This window comes from Sarcophilus harrisii, chromosome 1 (assembly GCF_902635505.1).
Source record: "Sarcophilus harrisii chromosome 1, mSarHar1.11, whole genome shotgun sequence".
In the NCBI taxonomy this organism is placed as follows: domain Eukaryota; kingdom Metazoa; phylum Chordata; class Mammalia; order Dasyuromorphia; family Dasyuridae; genus Sarcophilus; species Sarcophilus harrisii.
In genome coordinates, this window is record NC_045426.1 from 294,325,888 (window position 1) to 294,343,857 (window position 17,970).

At 34.5% G+C, this 17,970-nt stretch overlaps 1 protein-coding gene across 1 annotated transcript in view; it reads left to right on the top strand.

Moving 5' to 3' along the window:
• Nucleotides 1-206: 206 nt before the first annotated feature.
• Nucleotides 207-17,970, top strand: part of DMRT1 (doublesex and mab-3 related transcription factor 1) — a 145,451-nt gene continuing 127,687 nt past the window's right edge. Inside the window, exons 1-2 of the mRNA XM_031943929.1 lie at nucleotides 207-809; nucleotides 7,727-7,901. Of these exons, the coding sequence (XP_031799789.1) occupies nucleotides 453-809; nucleotides 7,727-7,901 (532 nt within the window). The 5' untranslated portion in view covers nucleotides 207-452. The remainder of the gene's footprint in view (nucleotides 810-7,726; nucleotides 7,902-17,970) is intronic.

Genomic DNA, 17,970 nt, shown 5'->3' on the forward strand with positions numbered 1-17,970 from the left:
TTTCTCCTCTGGTTCCTGAGCTGCCCAGGCTGCAGCGTGGGCTGAGAGTTGGCGGGGCGGGGCTGGGCTCCCGCGCGCCCTCTCCCCTTTAGTTATCCCGGGAACGTTCTGAAAAAGTATCCAAAAGTTCCCCGCCGAGCGCGCCAAAGGGAGGGGGTGGGAAAGTGGTGGGGGAGAGGCCGGTGGGGGTGGGGAGAGAGCGGGGTAGAAAAGCGCAGGAGGCACACCCGCCCTCACACGCTCGGCGCTGTAGCTCGGGGTCGCATCTGCAGCGACAGCGCTCCGCGCTCGGCCCGCTGCTCCCGCCGCTGCCGCTGCTCCCGCGCCTCGCCTCGCCCCGGGGCTCAGGTCGAGGCCCTCCTACGCCCTGCTCGTTGGCGGAGCGTAAGGGAGATCTCGGGGTGCCTTTGGAACCTCCTGATTCAGGGGAGGGATCACCCAAGAGCGGAGACATGCCCAACGAGGATTCCTACAGCAAGCCCTCGACGTCGTCCGACGGGCACCCCGGGCCCGGGGGCAAGGCCGGGGCTTTCGGGAAGGGCACAGGTTCCATGCTAGCAGTGGCAGGGGGCAGCGGCGGCAGCGCTGGGGCCGGGGGCAGTGGCGGGGGCTCGGGCTCGGGCTCCGGCGGCTTGGGGCCGTCGGGGGCGGCGGGGAAGAAGTCTCCGCGCCTGCCCAAGTGCGCGCGCTGCAGGAACCACGGCTACGCGTCCCCCTTGAAGGGGCACAAGCGCTTCTGCATGTGGCGGGACTGCCAGTGCAAGAAGTGCAACCTGATCGCCGAGAGGCAGCGGGTCATGGCCGCTCAGGTGAGCCCCGCAGAGGGAGGGTGGGGGCGCAGGGCCCGGGGCGCTCCAAGCGCGTGGCCCGATGATCTCTCCAGGGCTGGAGGCCCCTTCCCCGACGCCGCCTCTTCTCTCCGCCTTGTATTTTCTCCTTTTCCTTTTCCCCTTCCATTTTCCTTTTCTTCCCGTCTCCTTCTCTTCCTCCCTTCCCCTTATAACCCCACCACCTCCTTCTTACCTTATTTTTCCTCTTCATCCTCTCTTCCCATTTTTCTCTTCCATTCTCCCTCCTCTTCCCTTTTCCCTTCCTTTCCTCTACTTTCTTTTTTCCTTTTACCCCCTTCCTCCTCCCCTTTGTTTCCCCCCCGCCCTTTTCCGTTTATTTCATTCTATTCTATTCTCTATTTCACTTTTTATTTTCTTTGGGAGAGGGCGTCAAACTTTGCAGCCACCTTTTGCTGCTCCGATTTCATAGATTTGTGGAGAAAGCCTGTGCGTGTGGGGTGTCTATTTAGGAGGAGTAATTGGATTTTAAATAAAGCGCTTATTTAGCTCCTTCCCTGCATTGGCCAAATCGGCCCCCGGGCAGCCGCGCTGTCCGGGGAGGGATGGGGGAGAGTAGGGGGCCTCGGCGGACCCCTTCCGCTCGTTATTCGAAAGAAAGGTGGATCCCCTGGGAAAGGCTAAAAAACGCCAAAAACCGTTAAAGGAGAGACCTTGGCGTCTAGCATTTGCAGCGGGGAGTGAGAATTAGGCGAGGTGGTGTGGGAGGGGGATGATTTGAGTAATGCATATTAAAAGCCAAAGTTTGTGGTGTATTAGTTTCCTGCAATAGTCCGATAAAGGAAAATTGTAGGTTTTGCTTTTTTTTTTTTTTTAAATTTAAATTCCCCCCATGATGCAACATGAATAGTTTAGCCATTTTGATTCAAGGGGAATCAAGTGTTTTATTAAGCTTTCTTTGATATGCCACCCCAAAGATTTTATATGCATTTGTAAAACTTTAATATTTTATTTTTATTCAGCTTTCATTTTTTCCCTCTTTCATCCTCGACGGGAAGGGGGGGAGGGAGAAGGGGGGACAGGGAAGGGAGAACCCTCTGTTAACTTAAGTACAGTCAAGCAAAACATGATTTTTTTTAAAGCCCAGTGTTAAAAATAAAGTATTTACCTGAAGCATTTTTAGGTATCTCAGGGGGGAAAGTTAAAATCTTTTTAGAAATTTAAAGCCTTTTGAGAGATTAGTCTACCATGTCATCAGAAAAAGAGCCTTTATTTTTATTTACTAAAGAAAACTACATTCTTTGTACCTAGTTTGTGTTTTATTTTTTAAAGAATATTTTTTATTGTAAAGATTGAAAAGTATTTATTAAGCATTGCTACTTTTGATTACAAACTTGTAAATATCCTTCATTGGAACTGATTTAAATGTCAATTTTTGAAATTTATTGATTAAGTGATAAAATAAATCTTATGCCTTTGATCTTTGTATTTATTTTTATTTAATTCAAAGGTTTTTTATAACAGATTTTTTTGGTTCATTTTCAAAGTATTTTTTTCTACTCAAGTGATGGAAATAGATTGATTTGTTTTTTCCCCTCATTTTTTACTTAATCTCAATTAATTGAAAAGAATAAGCTATAATAACATCAAAATGGTTCATTTGAAGCATTTTTGTAGGTTTAAAAATATTTTTGTGGGTAGAAAGTTTTATAGATGTTTACTTATATCTTAAAATATATATTGTGGGGAAAATAACATTTAATCTGTTTATAATTTCTCAAAATAGTTCCCTTCACTATTATTTATGAAAATTTAACATTTCATAATAAATTGCTTGGTTTTAAATAAAATTAGTGAAATTGAATTATAAGATGTTAGTAAACTATTGAACATCAAATGAAATAAAAGTATACATAAATATTGGAAATAACAAGATATGGTGAAATTACATATGTTATATATTAGAAATGATTTAACACAATATAAAAATCTATTGTACACCATGCATGCAATATATGAATATATTATACATAATGTATATAATAAAATTAAAAATACAGTGATACAGTATGTACAGTATAGTTAATAGAACAGTGTGTAAATAATAAGCATATTACAAAATATTGTGGATAATGTATGTAATGTATTCATGTATATAGGTGCTTTGCCAAACTTAAAGTATAAATCTTAAAGTTTTATATAAACATTGGCTATTAGTTTTTATTTTTTAAAGTTTATTTCCTAGGTACAAACCCCTCTCCAAAATAAAAGCTAACTTATTATTGAAGTAAGATTTATATATCAGGATTTCCAGAATAATACACTACTTTTTCCCCTCAGTTAACATTAATCCTTAAAAATCTATTTAAAATATACTACTACTGTTAATCTAATAGCTCCTACTTCTCTGTATGTTAAGATTTAATAAATTGTTTTCTGTACAATACCTCTGTGATACTGGCTAAACATTTTATCTTTTCCCCAGATGGGCATAATGAGACTCATAGTCACATTAACTAGAGCACAGTTTGGGCTGAAGTCTCCAATTATTACATTCTTAATAAACTTTTCCTTCTGTCAAGCAATTTCTGTTGGTGAGAATTATTAAAAATTCCATTAAAACTCTAATAAAAGAGTACATTCCTTGTTAAGCATTACATCTACTTCAGAAAAATTAGTTGCTAAATGGACTTTTTGTAATATTTGTTCTTTTATTCATAAACCAAATTTCCTAGATCCTTTTTCATTTTTTTTTTTTTTAGTATAGAAACATTTAAAACCTTTGCCCCCTACTCTTTGTTAAGTGGTCAATTTGTAAACCAAAGCTTAACATCTGTACCTTAGCAGTAAATTTAAGTAATTTTAAAGTGAACCATTTTGTCAATTAAATAGTACCTAATTTGTGCTAGCTAATTTATCAGACGTGGAAGCTGGCGTCCAAATTGATTTTAGTGATTTATTGATCATTTTGATTTCTCCTTTTTTCTCCCTTGTGCCCATATCTCAGATGGCATAGTGTAATTTAGAGTCAGAAGACTAGTCCTAGGTGTGCTCCGTACTTAATTGGTGTGGTCATAGTAAAGTCAGTTTCCATTTTTGGTAAAATGAGGACAATACACTTGCACTACTTATTTTTGGATAAAAGTGCTTTGTGAATTTAAAAAGTGAACACATTCTTAAAAGTTTAGAATAACTACATGATATATGTATTTTTTCACTTTAACCTGGAAATCTCTGTTTAAGTTATAGGTATAAACCTAGACAAAGCAATTAAAACTTAATTTTTGAATCTTCTAAAAATTTTATTAAGAAAACCAGTCCTCTTATCATGATTTTAAAAGTCAAGTCTTTTTACTTGGATACATTGCCAAAAAGTTGTTGGAAGAATAAGTTGAAGCATTTATTCAAAGGCAGGACACTATTAAAATATTTCTTTGCAATGAGACCACTCATATTTCTGGATTTCTACTGCTACTGACTGGTAAAGAATACCATAATTTTAAATTTGGAAGGATTTGGCATTAATTTAAAATTTATATTTTCTATTTTCAAAAGCAGGGATACTAAAAATATCTAACATACATGCATATATATTGCTTATATATACACAAACATGCTTAAATGTACATATTGTGTATATACACATATACATATGCATATCTCTATCTCTATAAAAATATTTCCTCCTGATGATAATGTCCTAGTATCTTTTTTGTAGCATCTGGGTTTTAGGACTTGATCTAACACTGATAGGCTTTTGGATCCCATTTAAAAATTTTTTTGAAAGAGTATTTTTCCAACTATATGCAAAGATAGTTTCAATATTCATCTTTACAAAACCTTGTATTCAATTTTTTTCTCCTTCTCTCCCTTCCTCCCCGCTCTTTAAGATAGCAAACAATCTGATATAGGTTAACCTGTGCAATTCTTCTAAACATATTTCTACATTTGTCATACTGCACCCCCAAAAAAATCTGATCAAAAGGCAAAAACCCCCCCCCCAAAAAAAACCACAAGAGGAAAAAAAAAGCAAATAATAACGACAAAAAAAGGTGAAAATACTATCCTTTGATCCACGTTCAGGTTCCATAATTCTCTCTAAATGCAGATAGCACTTTCTATCACTTGTCTATTGGAAGTGTTGGAGCCCATTTTTGATGATTTTGATGATTTCTATAAAAGCATTTCCCCCCCCAGGACTATTAATAAAAATATAGCTCTGTGGTTGGAGTAGCTGTGACAAGTAGTGTTTCTGTCAAGTCTTGTACTGATTAGATTTAGGGATCTCCAAAGACCAATGACCTTTTAACATTTTGATGGATGTATTATAAAAGATATTTTTCAGTCAAGAATCTTGTGCTTTTTCTGTTTTCTGTTTTAGTTTAAGGGTAACTAGTATAGTGGCTGCCTAAAGAATTAATTCTCAGTCCAAAAATTGGAATAGACCCCATTCACAAAATGAATTGGATCATTTAGTGGTGATCAAATTTCTGTGATACTGTCCTTTTTGTTCATTGATCTGTTTTGGTTTATAGAATTGGTCTTTAATAGATCATTTGATTCACTCCCTTAATATTAAGTGATAGGGAAATTGAGGAATAGAGTGGTGAAGACTTGCCTAACTCTCATAGGTGCTAAGTAGCAGAGCTAGGAATCAAACCTAGGACCTCTGATTACAAATCCCTATACCCTCTCTGTCTTTCCTTGCTTTAAGAGTACAGGGGGAAAATATTGTTATTAAAAACCTAGGAAATAAGATTCCAGAGTAAAGTTACTTTCTTTTTTTTTGGAGGCAATGTGGGTTACGGGACTTGACCAGGGTCATTCAGCCAGTGTTTGAGGTCAGATTTGAACTCAGGTCTTCTTGACTCTAGGTTGGCACTTTATCTACTGGGCCACTTAGCTGTCCACAGAGCAAAGGTATTTTCTAGAAATAATGAGAGAAATATTTTTTATAGCTCATTCCTTAGATAGTTTGTTGTTTATTCATTTTTCATTTGTGTTCCCCTTCTTTGTGACTCCATTTGGGATTTTCTCAGCAAAGATAGTAGAGTGGCCATTTAAAGTCTTCCTTTAATCCCTAATCCCATTCTTTGATTAGGTGATTTTGCATTTTAGTGATCTATCTCTTTCTCCCCTAGACAAAACTAAAATTGAAGTAAACATCTTTGCTTTTCATTTTATCCTTCTTACCTCTCTTTTCTTCATGCTGAAAATTATAAAAATTGACACTGGAGAAAGACTCTAATAGCAATTATTTATATCCAAGTATGAATTAGATTAGTGCCTATTATTCTCCCATTGTACTTGCACTTTCACTTTTATCTTTATCTTCTATAGCCAGATATTTTGAGTCAGTCCCCAAGCTGCCCCCAAATTATTTTAAATAGCAGACCTTGTCTATATGTGTCTATGCACATATATAATATACATAGACATATATCCCACTTTTATTTTACTTTAATAATAGTAATAATAAGGTAAAGTAAAAAGAATGTAATAAAAAGTACATTATTTTGCTTTATTATTAGCATCTGGGTGGCACAGAGGATAGAATGTTGACTTGGAGTCAGGAGACATCAGCTTGAATCCAGCCTTAGCAGTATGACTCTAGACCAGTCAGTTTCCTCATCTGTAAAATGGGGATAATAATTGCACTTTTCTCCCAGGGAGTTTGTCACTGTCTTACAAGGTGACACATTTAAAGGGCTTTGCAAACTTTTAAGTGTTTTATGTAAGTGATAATTTTTCTTTTATCTATGCCTTTCATCTTTTCTTTGCTTCCATATTTATTCTTTCCTACTCTAGTTAGTAGATTATCCCAGTCACACACTTGCTTCTTCTTTGCCTCAAAATATGAAAAATTCTTAGCTTGGTCCTGACTTTGCCTTTAGCTATAACCCAGTTTCTTTGATTTTTTTTTTTTGTTCCACACTTGTAGGTTGGTTACTTCTATTAACTACTTCTCTTAATCTTTTGCACCTACTACCATCCACATCACTCCGTAAATTCACTCTTAGAGAGAGATCATCAAGAACCAATGTCAAAATTAGACTTTTCTCCGTCCTCATTCTTCTTGACTTCTCTACAGTAATGACACTGCACTTACCTCTTTTTATGATATTTATCACAGGTTTCCTTGTTTAGTTATAGTAGAATTTAGGTTCTCTACTATATTTTAATTAATTTCTGGAGGGCAGGGGACTTCATTTATTAAGCTCCTATTGATTGCCAGGTACTATGCTGGGTGCTAGGGATATAAAAAGACAGAGATGACTGCTGTGAAGATGCTTACTAAGGTACAATTACACAAAGTTGTGGAATTTTCTTTAGTTATTCATCTGTAAAATGAAATTGTGACATTTTCCTCAGTTTTTTACCTATAAAATGAATAACAATAGCACCTTTCTCCCAGGATTGTTATAAGAATCAAAAGTGCTTAGCACAGTGCCTGACACATAATAAGTAACAGTTATTATTATACCCTTCCCAGATTTTACCATCTAGCCAAACTGGCATTTTATTTTCTACCCTTCTCCATACTATCCCACACATGTCGAATGCCATCTCCTTGCAACTTCACCTGAGAGAACACTTTGCTTTCCTTCAAGACTTCAAGAGAACTTCTTAGTGAATCCTTTCCTTATTATCTCAGCTATTATTGGTCTTAATCCTTAAACTACCTTGATTTATTCTGAATATACTTACATATTTGTTGTCTTGCCCTTTTGAAGCTAAGCTCCATGAAAACAGGCATTGTTTTCCTTCACTATTTGCAGAACCTAAACTATGTCTGAATCATCCAGGACAGTAGGTACTAAATAGTTTGTAGATTAATCTTTTGTAAATAAATACAAGGGAAAATGTTTTTAAATTTAATTCATCCCCCCAAATTATTTAGTTTGTATTTAAGTTGTGTCTCCCCTCAAAATTTTCAGGTGGCATTGAGAAGGCAGCAAGCACAGGAGGAGGAGCTCGGGATCAGCCATCCTATTCCCTTGCCCAGTGCTGCAGAACTGCTTGTTAAGAGAGAAAATAATGGGAGCAGCTCCTGCCTGATGTCTGAGAGCAGCAGTCCGACCCAGGCCCCAAGTACTCCAACTACATCTTCAGGTAATCTCTTTGTTTAAGTCTCATTCTAAGGGGAGCCAAGTTTGGACCTTTTTATTTTTAAGATGTAAAGGAAATGATAAAATTGAATTTACTAAAATTTTACATGCAACATTAAATCAAAAGAATTCATTTTTTTCTTCTCTCTCCAATTAGACATTTTTCGTTTAAAAGGGTTTTTCTAGACTTGTCTTTGGTAACCCCTTTTAAAAGACAATAATAGGTTCTGGAAATGGGCTAAAAAAACCTGAAACAATCCCTACTCTCAAGGTGTTTTACACTTTAATGGCAGGGACAAAACATATACTTATACATATATACAAAAAATGCAAGTTAAACTAAATTTTAAGGGTAAGGTAAACTCCATATGGATGATCGCAGTAAATCAAGGAAACTGTATCTGTTTAGACGAAATAGGCTCTTATTGGCTAGCAAGTAATTGGGGCCAAGTTGAAATGGGCTTTGATGTCAAAATAGAATTTTATATTTTATCCTGGAAGTAATAAGAAATCACTAGAGTTTACTGAATAATGCAGAAATATCCACTAAAGAGAAATCCTTTAGGAATTATGCAGAGGATGACTTGAGGTAAGGAATAACTTTGGGCATGAAGGAAATAACCATCTGTACTATAGAGAATTTTGTTCTTGTTGTAGTGTCCCATTACTTTCTTAGAGGAACTCTCTACCATGTGCAATAGTTTAGGGGTAGTTTAAATTCTAGTCTTCATTAAACTAGGTTTAGTCACAAAGAGAAAACTGAGAAAGGAAATATATACCTCAAAAAATGCCTTCAAATCATGATCCAAGACTTAAAATAAAAGAAATCCTAGAGAAGAGATATAAAAAGACACCTTCCTCTACTTCTTTATAGAAGTGAGGGGTTCATGGATATGGACACAACATAATTTCATAGTTTTTAAAAAATTTATTATATTTATTATAAGGTATGGCTTTGAGAAGGGAATAGAGAGGGACATGGGATAAATGTGAACAGAATTCCAAAATCTATTTTAGAAGAAAAAAAATTTGTTTATAAAATAACATTAAAAAGCTTCTATTCCTCCAAGAAGGAAGATTCCTTAACAACTATGCTCCCCTTCGATGTGCTGTATAATTATTTTGTTCAGTCATGTCTGACTCTTAGGAGATGATGGAATGGTTTGCCATTTCATTTTCTAGCTCATTTTTACATATGAATAAACTGAGGCAAATGCTAAATGACTTGCCTAGGCTCACACAGTTAATAAGTATCTGAAGCCAGAGCTGAACTCGGGAAGACTATTCTTCTTGATTTCAGGCCTGGCACTTCTACACCACTTAGCTGTCCATCTTAATTTAGGGCCTCATCATCTCCCCTCACAAAATTTGCACTGGTCTTCCAAATGTCTCTCTGCCTTAAGCTTTTCTTCACAACAATCTACCTTCTATACATTTTCCAGATTTTTTTTTTTTAAATCACAGATTTGACCATGTTATTTCTTTGTACTCAGTCATCCTTAGTGGTTCCCTATTGATTAATAAGAGTTAACCAGTTTGCTATATTTAATCAATTTGTTAAAAATCTTTGGTATTCTTGATGAGGTCATGGAAATGATGGTTTGGGGGGTTTAGCATGAAAAAATAAAAAGAATCAGGGAGGAGATAAAATGTGGATAAAGAAGGAAGAACAAATTCCAAAAGTTGGATAGAATAATTCTTTCCCATTGCAGCACCATAATGTTGAGTGCAGTGATAAACCTGGTTTAGTGTAAAGAACATCAGATTTGTAGTCAGAAGACAAAGTCCTAAGTCTCCTACATAGCTGTGCTCTTGGACAAGTCCTTTTCCTTCTCTTGACCTTATAGTTTTAAAATGAGGGTCTTGAACTAGAAAGATAATTCTCTAAACTTTGCTTTTAATGTATTCTGTAATTCTGAGGGTCTGGCACTGGTCTACAATAAAAACAAAAATAATATAAGGTCTTTATAAATATCTCATTTGATCTTAACAAATTTGGGAGATTGGTAATATAATCTTCATTTTTTAGTTGAGGAAACCAAGACAAGTATCAGTTAAGCAACTTGCCCAATATCATACAGTTAGTGAGTATCTGAGGCTGAATTTAAACTCAAGATTTTCTTGACTCCCGACCCAGTACTCTTAATCCATGAGCTGCCTGGATTTCGGTAGATTAAACTAATGACAGATAAAATTGCATCTTTGCAAAATATTTAGGTGAGCATTGATTCAATTTGGTCAGGAATAGAAAATTAGGGATGTTTTAATATACTTTAGGATGGTTCTTGTGATGCAGTGAATAAAAGGCTGAGCCTGTCAGAAAGACTCATTTTCTTGAGTTCAAATCCAACCTCAGATACTTACTAATTGAAGGACCCTGAGCAAGTCACTTCACCCTATTTACTATAGTTTCTTCATTTATAAATGAGTTGGAGAAGGGAATGGCAAACCACTACAGTATATATCTGCCAAGAAGACCCTAAATGGAATGACCGAGAGTCAGACAAGATTGCAATGATCATTGGGTTGTTCAACTTAGACACTTTAGACCTCTGTAACGAAGGAAGAAAGTGTGAAGAGTGGGTGACCTCAAAGTTGCCAGAGCCTTTAGAAAGGAGTTTTTAGGAGATGAAATTCTCAAAATAAACAAATTCTGGTAGTGCATTTCAGAGGCAGTGATAGGGAAAGTTACAAACAGGAGGCGTGGGAGCAAGATAGAAAGTTCAGGGTCAAAGGAGGGTGACCAAATTCTCTTCTTCCTTCTGGAGCCAAAGGACCTTGAGAATTTTTAGGGCAATTGTATCCTTCAGTTTCAACAGCTTTATAATAGCTAATTCATGTAGAGAAGGATTTCCATAGGAAAGTGATGTACATTCTCATCTGCCAGCCAGAATACTATTTATATGAAGGACCCCTAAGGGGAATCTTAGAGTTATATATTTAGAGCTGAAAGGGACCCCACTAAATCCAACCCATTCATTTTACAACTGTGAAACAGACTCCAGAAGGTTGTGATTTTTCCAAGGTCACACAGTTAGTAGGTCACTCAGGTTGGATTTGAGCTCAGGTCTTGTTTTAACTCCCAATCTGTCATTGTATTCGCTGCATTATCCAGCTGCCCCTTTGTTGTTGGTGCTTAGTCATTTCAGTCTTGTCTAACTCATCATGACCCCATTTGGAGTTTTCTCTTAGCAAAGATATCAAAGTAGTTTGCCATTTCCTTCTCCAGATCATTTACAGATGAGGAAACTTGAGGCAAACAGGGTTAAGTGACTTGCCCAGTGTCACAACAGGATCACACAGTGTCTGAGACTGGGTTTGAACATGAGTCTACGTTGGGCACTCTATTCACTTTGCCTCCCAGATGCTCCTATTTGGCAACATTTGCTACATTAGCTAATTGCAGGAGAGCTTTTCTATTAATAATTTTTAATATTAGTGTCTGATATTAAATCAGACACAAATATTTCCACAATGGGAGTCAAAAAATGAGACTGGATTTGTAAAGAGCTTATTTGGGTATGTAAGCCTTATGATTTTTTTTTCTCTCCAATAGATATTTTATTTTTCCAATTACATGAAAAGACAATTTTTAACATTCATTTTTAATGTAAAATTTCAAGTTTCATTTTTTTTCTTTCCTCCCTCTCTAAGACAATAAGCAGTTTGATATAGGTTACACATACACAATCATGTAAAACATATCTGTATTAGTCATGGTGAGAGAAAAAAAACAAAAGGAAAAAATATGAAAAGAATTAAAGTGAAAATGGGATGTTTATATTGAATTGATGTTTTTAATGCAGTATCCTCTTTAACATGGGAAAATTTCAGAGGCTACTTGCTTATTGTCAGGGATCTCCTAGGCACAATTGGTTCTTTAAAAGTGTCCAAGGTATTGGTTTTTTAAAATACTCATTTCTAAGTGGGGAAATAATTAAAAGAGCTATTAGAGGGGGAGTGGTGAAATCCAGTTACCTGATACTTGATATCTGGTAATTTTATTAGATTGAAAACCAAAAATTGAATGATTTCTATGTTTAGAGAAATTTTATTCCTCTTACCAGCTTGGATTAGGGCTGCCCTAGGAGAGAAACTCACTTCTGAGTTCTTGAAGTTATTTGGAATAAAATACATGTTAAAGATTTTCTAATCTAACTTTCCTATTGTATACATGATGAGACTAAGGGTCAAAGAATTTGTGATTTTCCTAGTATCATACAATGGTAGATTTGGGATTTGAATGTAGGTCCCTAATTTCAAACCCAGTATTTTTTCTATGATACCAGTTTAATTTTGGCTGGTAAGAGAACTATTTGAATAATTGGGGGCTGTTTTTTTTTTAAATACTATATTGCCAATTCTAAGATAAATTAGATTTTTTTTGTTTCCCTCATTTATAGATCTGATTTTTTGAATAGATTTCTTTCCTACTTTTCTCAAATACTGGTTAAGTGTTTTAGAAGACTAGAGAAAATCTTTTTTTGTATACTTGATTTTCTGGGTTAAAATTATTATTGGCAAAGTATGGGGAAGGATCTGTTATTTCCTGTGAGCAACTCCTTCTATCAATTCAGCAACCTTTATAGATAAATCCCAGAGAATTTGCCTGAGGTACATTGGAAATTTAAAAGATTTCCCCCCTCTTAAGTAGGGGGCATAAAACAAGATTTGAACACAATTCTTCCTACCATTAAGCCCAGTAGTGAGTTCATTATACTACTGTGCCTCTACAGTTGACATTTATAAAAAGAAATTGTCACCTAAACTTAGCTGGAGAATATTTTCCATTCATTGGTGTTAACTATATTGGCAGAATTAGATGTTTAGTATGAATATCCAAATAAAAACTTTTTTAAAGACCATCCCAAGGTATTCAGAAAGAAAAGAGAACAACAGATTTTGGAACATCATAATTTTTATTCCAAATGATAATTTGCATATAATTAGTTCTTTCCATGTTATATATACAACTTATATTTTGACATTTTAATGTAATATTTAAAGTTTTTTTTATCTTCATAAAGGCAATGATATTTCTATTTCTCTCGATTATTTTTCTGGGCAACACTATATTACTGACACCTCCTTTTTTGTTTCATTTTTTCCTCTTCCTGAAGTCCCTATATCTGCACACAGTGAAATGCAGCTTCATCTGAAAGCAGAGAATTTTTTTACTTGGGTTCTGAGGACCCTAAAGAAATTCATGGCTGGATTATAGAGAAACTGAAGTTGAATAGGAAAAAAAATACATCCTTATTTTTAATATAGTAACTTCCCTTTGCAATCCTATGTATTTTATTTCATGCATTTAAAAACACTATTCAGAGAAGGGGTCCATAGGTTTTCTCAGATTACTAAAGGGAAGGGATCTCTGATACCAAAAAGGTTAAGAAAGAGCCTCTTCATTAGCAGATACATATGTAATTCTTAAGCTATCTTTTTCTTGCAGAATGTATTTTGCACCTTGTATTGACCGCACTAGCACCCCAGATACCTCAGAATCATCTGGAGTCAGGATAAGCAAAAGTCTTTAGTCTTTATTCTTGGTCTTAGACGCAGGATTGAACAGGATGGAAGCAGAATCTCTAGACCGCCTTCTCCCTCGTCTACTGCTCAAGTGTGACTCTGGCTAGTCTCACTCCACCCCCTAATCCCTCCTACAGTGCTCTGTATATACCAATCATTGAGCCAGCATGGATAGTGGAAAGGACCATTTTCCAAGCATATGCCCATAGAGTATTGTCCAATCAGTATTTAGCCTCAAGTGCTCTGCAGTCCTGACCTCAGTGCATCGACTCAATAGTTTCAGCCCTCTATACACTTTGAGGGAAAGATTTGCATTCCTGGCACATTAAACAGTTTTTGACACTTGGGTGCTTAATAAAGGATTGCTTCTCTGAAATTAAAGTCCTATTAATGAATGAAGCTTATATGCAAAGTTAATACACCATTTCAGTTTATGTAGGTAAAAATAATTTCTATGTGCATTCAAATGATTTATCACATTGTGAATAATTAGTTTTCCATGTTATATATACAACCTATATCTTGATATTTTAACACAATAGTGTTTTTCAACAAAACTGTCCAAATATAAAAGTGAGATGGTGGTTCCTGTTCTCAAGGAGCTTATATTCTAAAAGGGGGGGGGGAAGCCTCATTTAGGAGCATGGTAGTCTGGTAAGAAAATTTTAGTCTGGGAAGTCATAGGGACAGTAAAGTGGAATAAGGACCTTCACTTTTTTTTTCAGAGATAATTATAATATTGCTTATATTTGATTTCTGCTTCTCGGCTTAAGAACTAAAAAAGGCAGAAATGCAATATGAATTTTGTAGCAGGACAGAAAACATGCAGGTGGAGAAGATAATGCAGAATTCTGGAGAATTCAGAGTTTTGAATGGCTTATTTCCTAATGATCATGGTCTATGAAGGAACAGTTTTTGAAGGATGCTGGCTTTAAAGGCCCAATGGCCTTTTAGTCAATACTAAAAGGATCTGTAATTTTCCTCTGTCAGGAAAAAAATTAATCATCACAGTATTATGCATTGTACTGTGAACTGAGTTTCATATTGTGGAGAGACTTGTTAACCCCAATCTTCTCCCCTAATGGTAGATCGTCCTAAAGAAAGATAGGTAACTGAAGACCTATTGGAGCAAGGACAAGAGTTGTCAGAGACCTGTGGAATTCTGTCAGCAGGAGATATTGATACTGCCTTCTACCTTTTCCTAATTGTGTATTTTTCCCCTTGGGTTCCTGTGTGCATGCCACACTGGACTCCCTATGTTAGTGTATGGTTTCCAGAGAGTATGCGGTCCAAATTTGCAAGGGGGATTTTCTCTTCTATATTACTGTGCTATTTCATTAAATCTTTCAACAAATTAGTAAAGACGAATTTTTATTGAAATTTTATGAATAGCTTTTTAGTTAAGAATTTTTCCTCTAGCTATAGCTGTAAAAGGTAGCCAATCTAGTTCTCTTCTAATTTTTTATTTTGAGATCTTGAATATTTACCCCCTATCTCTATTTTGAGTTTGTGGTATGAAAGTATTTTATGTATATGGAATAAGGTGTTGGTATAGATAGACCTAATTTCTCAGAGACTAGACTTTCTTAGGTAATATATATGTTCAAATTTATTGAATATTGGGCTATTGAATTGAGTTATTTTTATTCTTCTTTGTCTATCTTGTTCTACTGGAATTTTTAAAAATAAAAAAATATTTTTTCTCTATTTTTTTAACCAGTTCCAAATAGCTTAAATTAGAGGTATTTCAAACACTTGATTTGGGAATGTTACTCTGAGTTCTGCTTGGATCAGATTAAAATATATTGGAAAAGATTTAACAAAATAAATGAAAATATAGTAGAATATAGATGATGTTAATATGTGGTTTTCCAAGTCAAAATATGGTGAAAAGGATCCTTATATACAATTTAGGGGTTCCCTTTTCAATTTAAATTTGATAACATTGGTTTTAATGATTATGGCTTTTATAACAATTCAGAGTCTGGAAATGCTATTTTATCTACTTTAAAAAAATTCTCTCTCTTGATATTCTAAATGCATTATTCCTCTAGTTGAATTTTATTATTTTTGTCAAACTCTGTAAATACCTATTGATAGTCTGAATGAACTGAATCTGTTAATTGCTACCGATTTCTTTGGTAGCTCCTAAGATTTTCTGAACATCTCTGATTTAAGTTTAGTTTGATCATAGAAGATGATTTTGGCATAATTTGAATATATTTTAATTTAGTCTTTTTTAAAATAAGTTTTTTATTTTAAAAATACATGCAGAGTTTTTTTTTTTTTGACATTCACCTTTGCAAAGCCTTGTGTTCCAAATTTTTTCTCTTTTTCCCATTCCTCTCTACTAGGTAGCAAGTAATCTAATATGTTAAGCCTGTACAATTCTTCTATACATATTTCCATATTTATCTTGCTGCACAAGAAAAATTATATCAAAAAGGGAAAAAATGAGAAAAAAAAAAACCAAAAAAGGGAGTGTTCCTGGTATTGGGACTATATTAGTTTAATAGTTCTTTTTCAGTTTTGGAGAATATGTAGAAATAGATGTTTACTTGAAAAGCTTCATAGAATTTTTTTGTAAATCCATTAAAGACTCTTTCCTCAGTTCTTTATTAGTTTTTTTAAAAGCTACTTCAATTTCCTCTTTTTTTTTGAAGATTGCCTTAGTTAAGATTTTGAAGGGAGATTTTTCTGTTAAATTAGATATTTTAGATTTTTGTACATTATTCTTTTGAATTCTCAGTTTTGTTGGCATTATAACTTTAATAGCTTTTGACAAGTCTTTTTTTTTCTACTTTATTGTCATTTTACCCTATTTGCTTTTTATTTTGTTGACTTGATTTTCCTTTTTTTTTTTTTTTAAAGCATTTTTGGCTTTAGCCACTTTTTTTTTTTTTTTTAGCATTTTCAAAGAACCAGATTTTACTTTTGTTTCTCATTTATATAGTATTTTGGTTATCAGTTTACCTATTTAGAGATTTCTTTGTTCATTTTCTGATTTTAAAATTTTAATACTCAGTTAATCTCTCTTTTCTTATTAATACATGACTTTTTAGAGTTATGCTTTTTTTTCTCTGAGGAATGCTTGAGCTGTATGTCAGAAATTTTAGTATGTTTCATTATTTTCATTGTCTTTCCTATATGTATTTGTTTGTTCCTATAAGTATATGTTCTTTGATTTACTCTTTAGGATTTATTTATTAAATTTATGTTTAGGTCTTTTGGATTTTCTTGCAATCTCTAAATTGATTACAATTTTTATTGCATTATTGTCTGCAAAGAATGGATTTAATATTTCTAATTTGTAAATCTTTGTCATTTCCTTCTGATAAAATATGATCTATTTTTGTAAAGGTACCATACAATTCTGGTAAAGATGTATATTGTTAATAAAAATAGCTAGCTTCTATAGCACTTTAAAGTTTGCAAAGGGCTTTATAAATATTATCTCATTTAATCTTAATACAGGCTTGTGAGGTAGGTGCTATTATTATCATCCCCATTTTATGGATGAAGAAACAGGCAATAAAAAAGTAAAAATTATTTTAAAAGTGTTTATTTCATGTTTACCTCATCCTTTTAAAATGTCTAGACATTGCATATATATGTTTGTTGTAAGTTATATATATATGATATACAGAAGTCATGTATCAATTTATTAATAAATATGCATTTTGGGGGGGGTACATGATAAAAAAATGTTTGGAGACAACTGTCTTAAAACTTTGTTGAAGATTATGTCTTTGGAAACACTGTCTAGGAACATGTTTGGAACCCTTCCTTGATCACTAAGCAAAACAAAACTCAATGATATGAGACATGACAGTGTAATATCTATTAATTGAACAGCTATATCTTAAATTGTATATAAGGATCCTTGTCACCATATTTTGACTTGGAAAACCACATATTAACATCATCTATATTCTACTATATTTTCATTTATTTTGTTAAATCTTTTCCAATATATTTTAATCTGATCCAAGTAGGACTCAGAGTAACATAACTTTAATATATAAAACATTCCTTTAAAAAACATACTTTAAAAAAATGTGATATTTGTTATGTTGTGTAAGAAAAATCATACCAAAAGGGAAAAAAATCAAGTAAACAACAAAAAAAAGATGAAAATACTATACTTTGTTTCACATTCAGTCTTCGTAACTCTTCTCTGGATCTGGATGGCATTTTCCATCCCAAGTCTATTGAAATTGTCTTGGATCACTGTATTGCTGAGAAGTCAAGTCTAGCATAGTTGATCAATCACATAATCTTGCTATTCTTGTGAATAATGTTCTCCTGGTTCTGCTCACTTCCCTTAGCATCAGTTCATGTAGGTCTTTCAGGCTTTTCTGAAATCAGTCTGCTGATCATTTCTTATAGAACAGTAATTTACTATGACATTTATATACCATATTTAGCCATTCTATTCATTCATCATCAGTTTCCAATATTTTGCCACTGCAAAAAAAGCTGTTACAAACATTTATGCAAATGTGAGTCTTTTTTCCTATTTTATGATCCTATTTTATGTATCT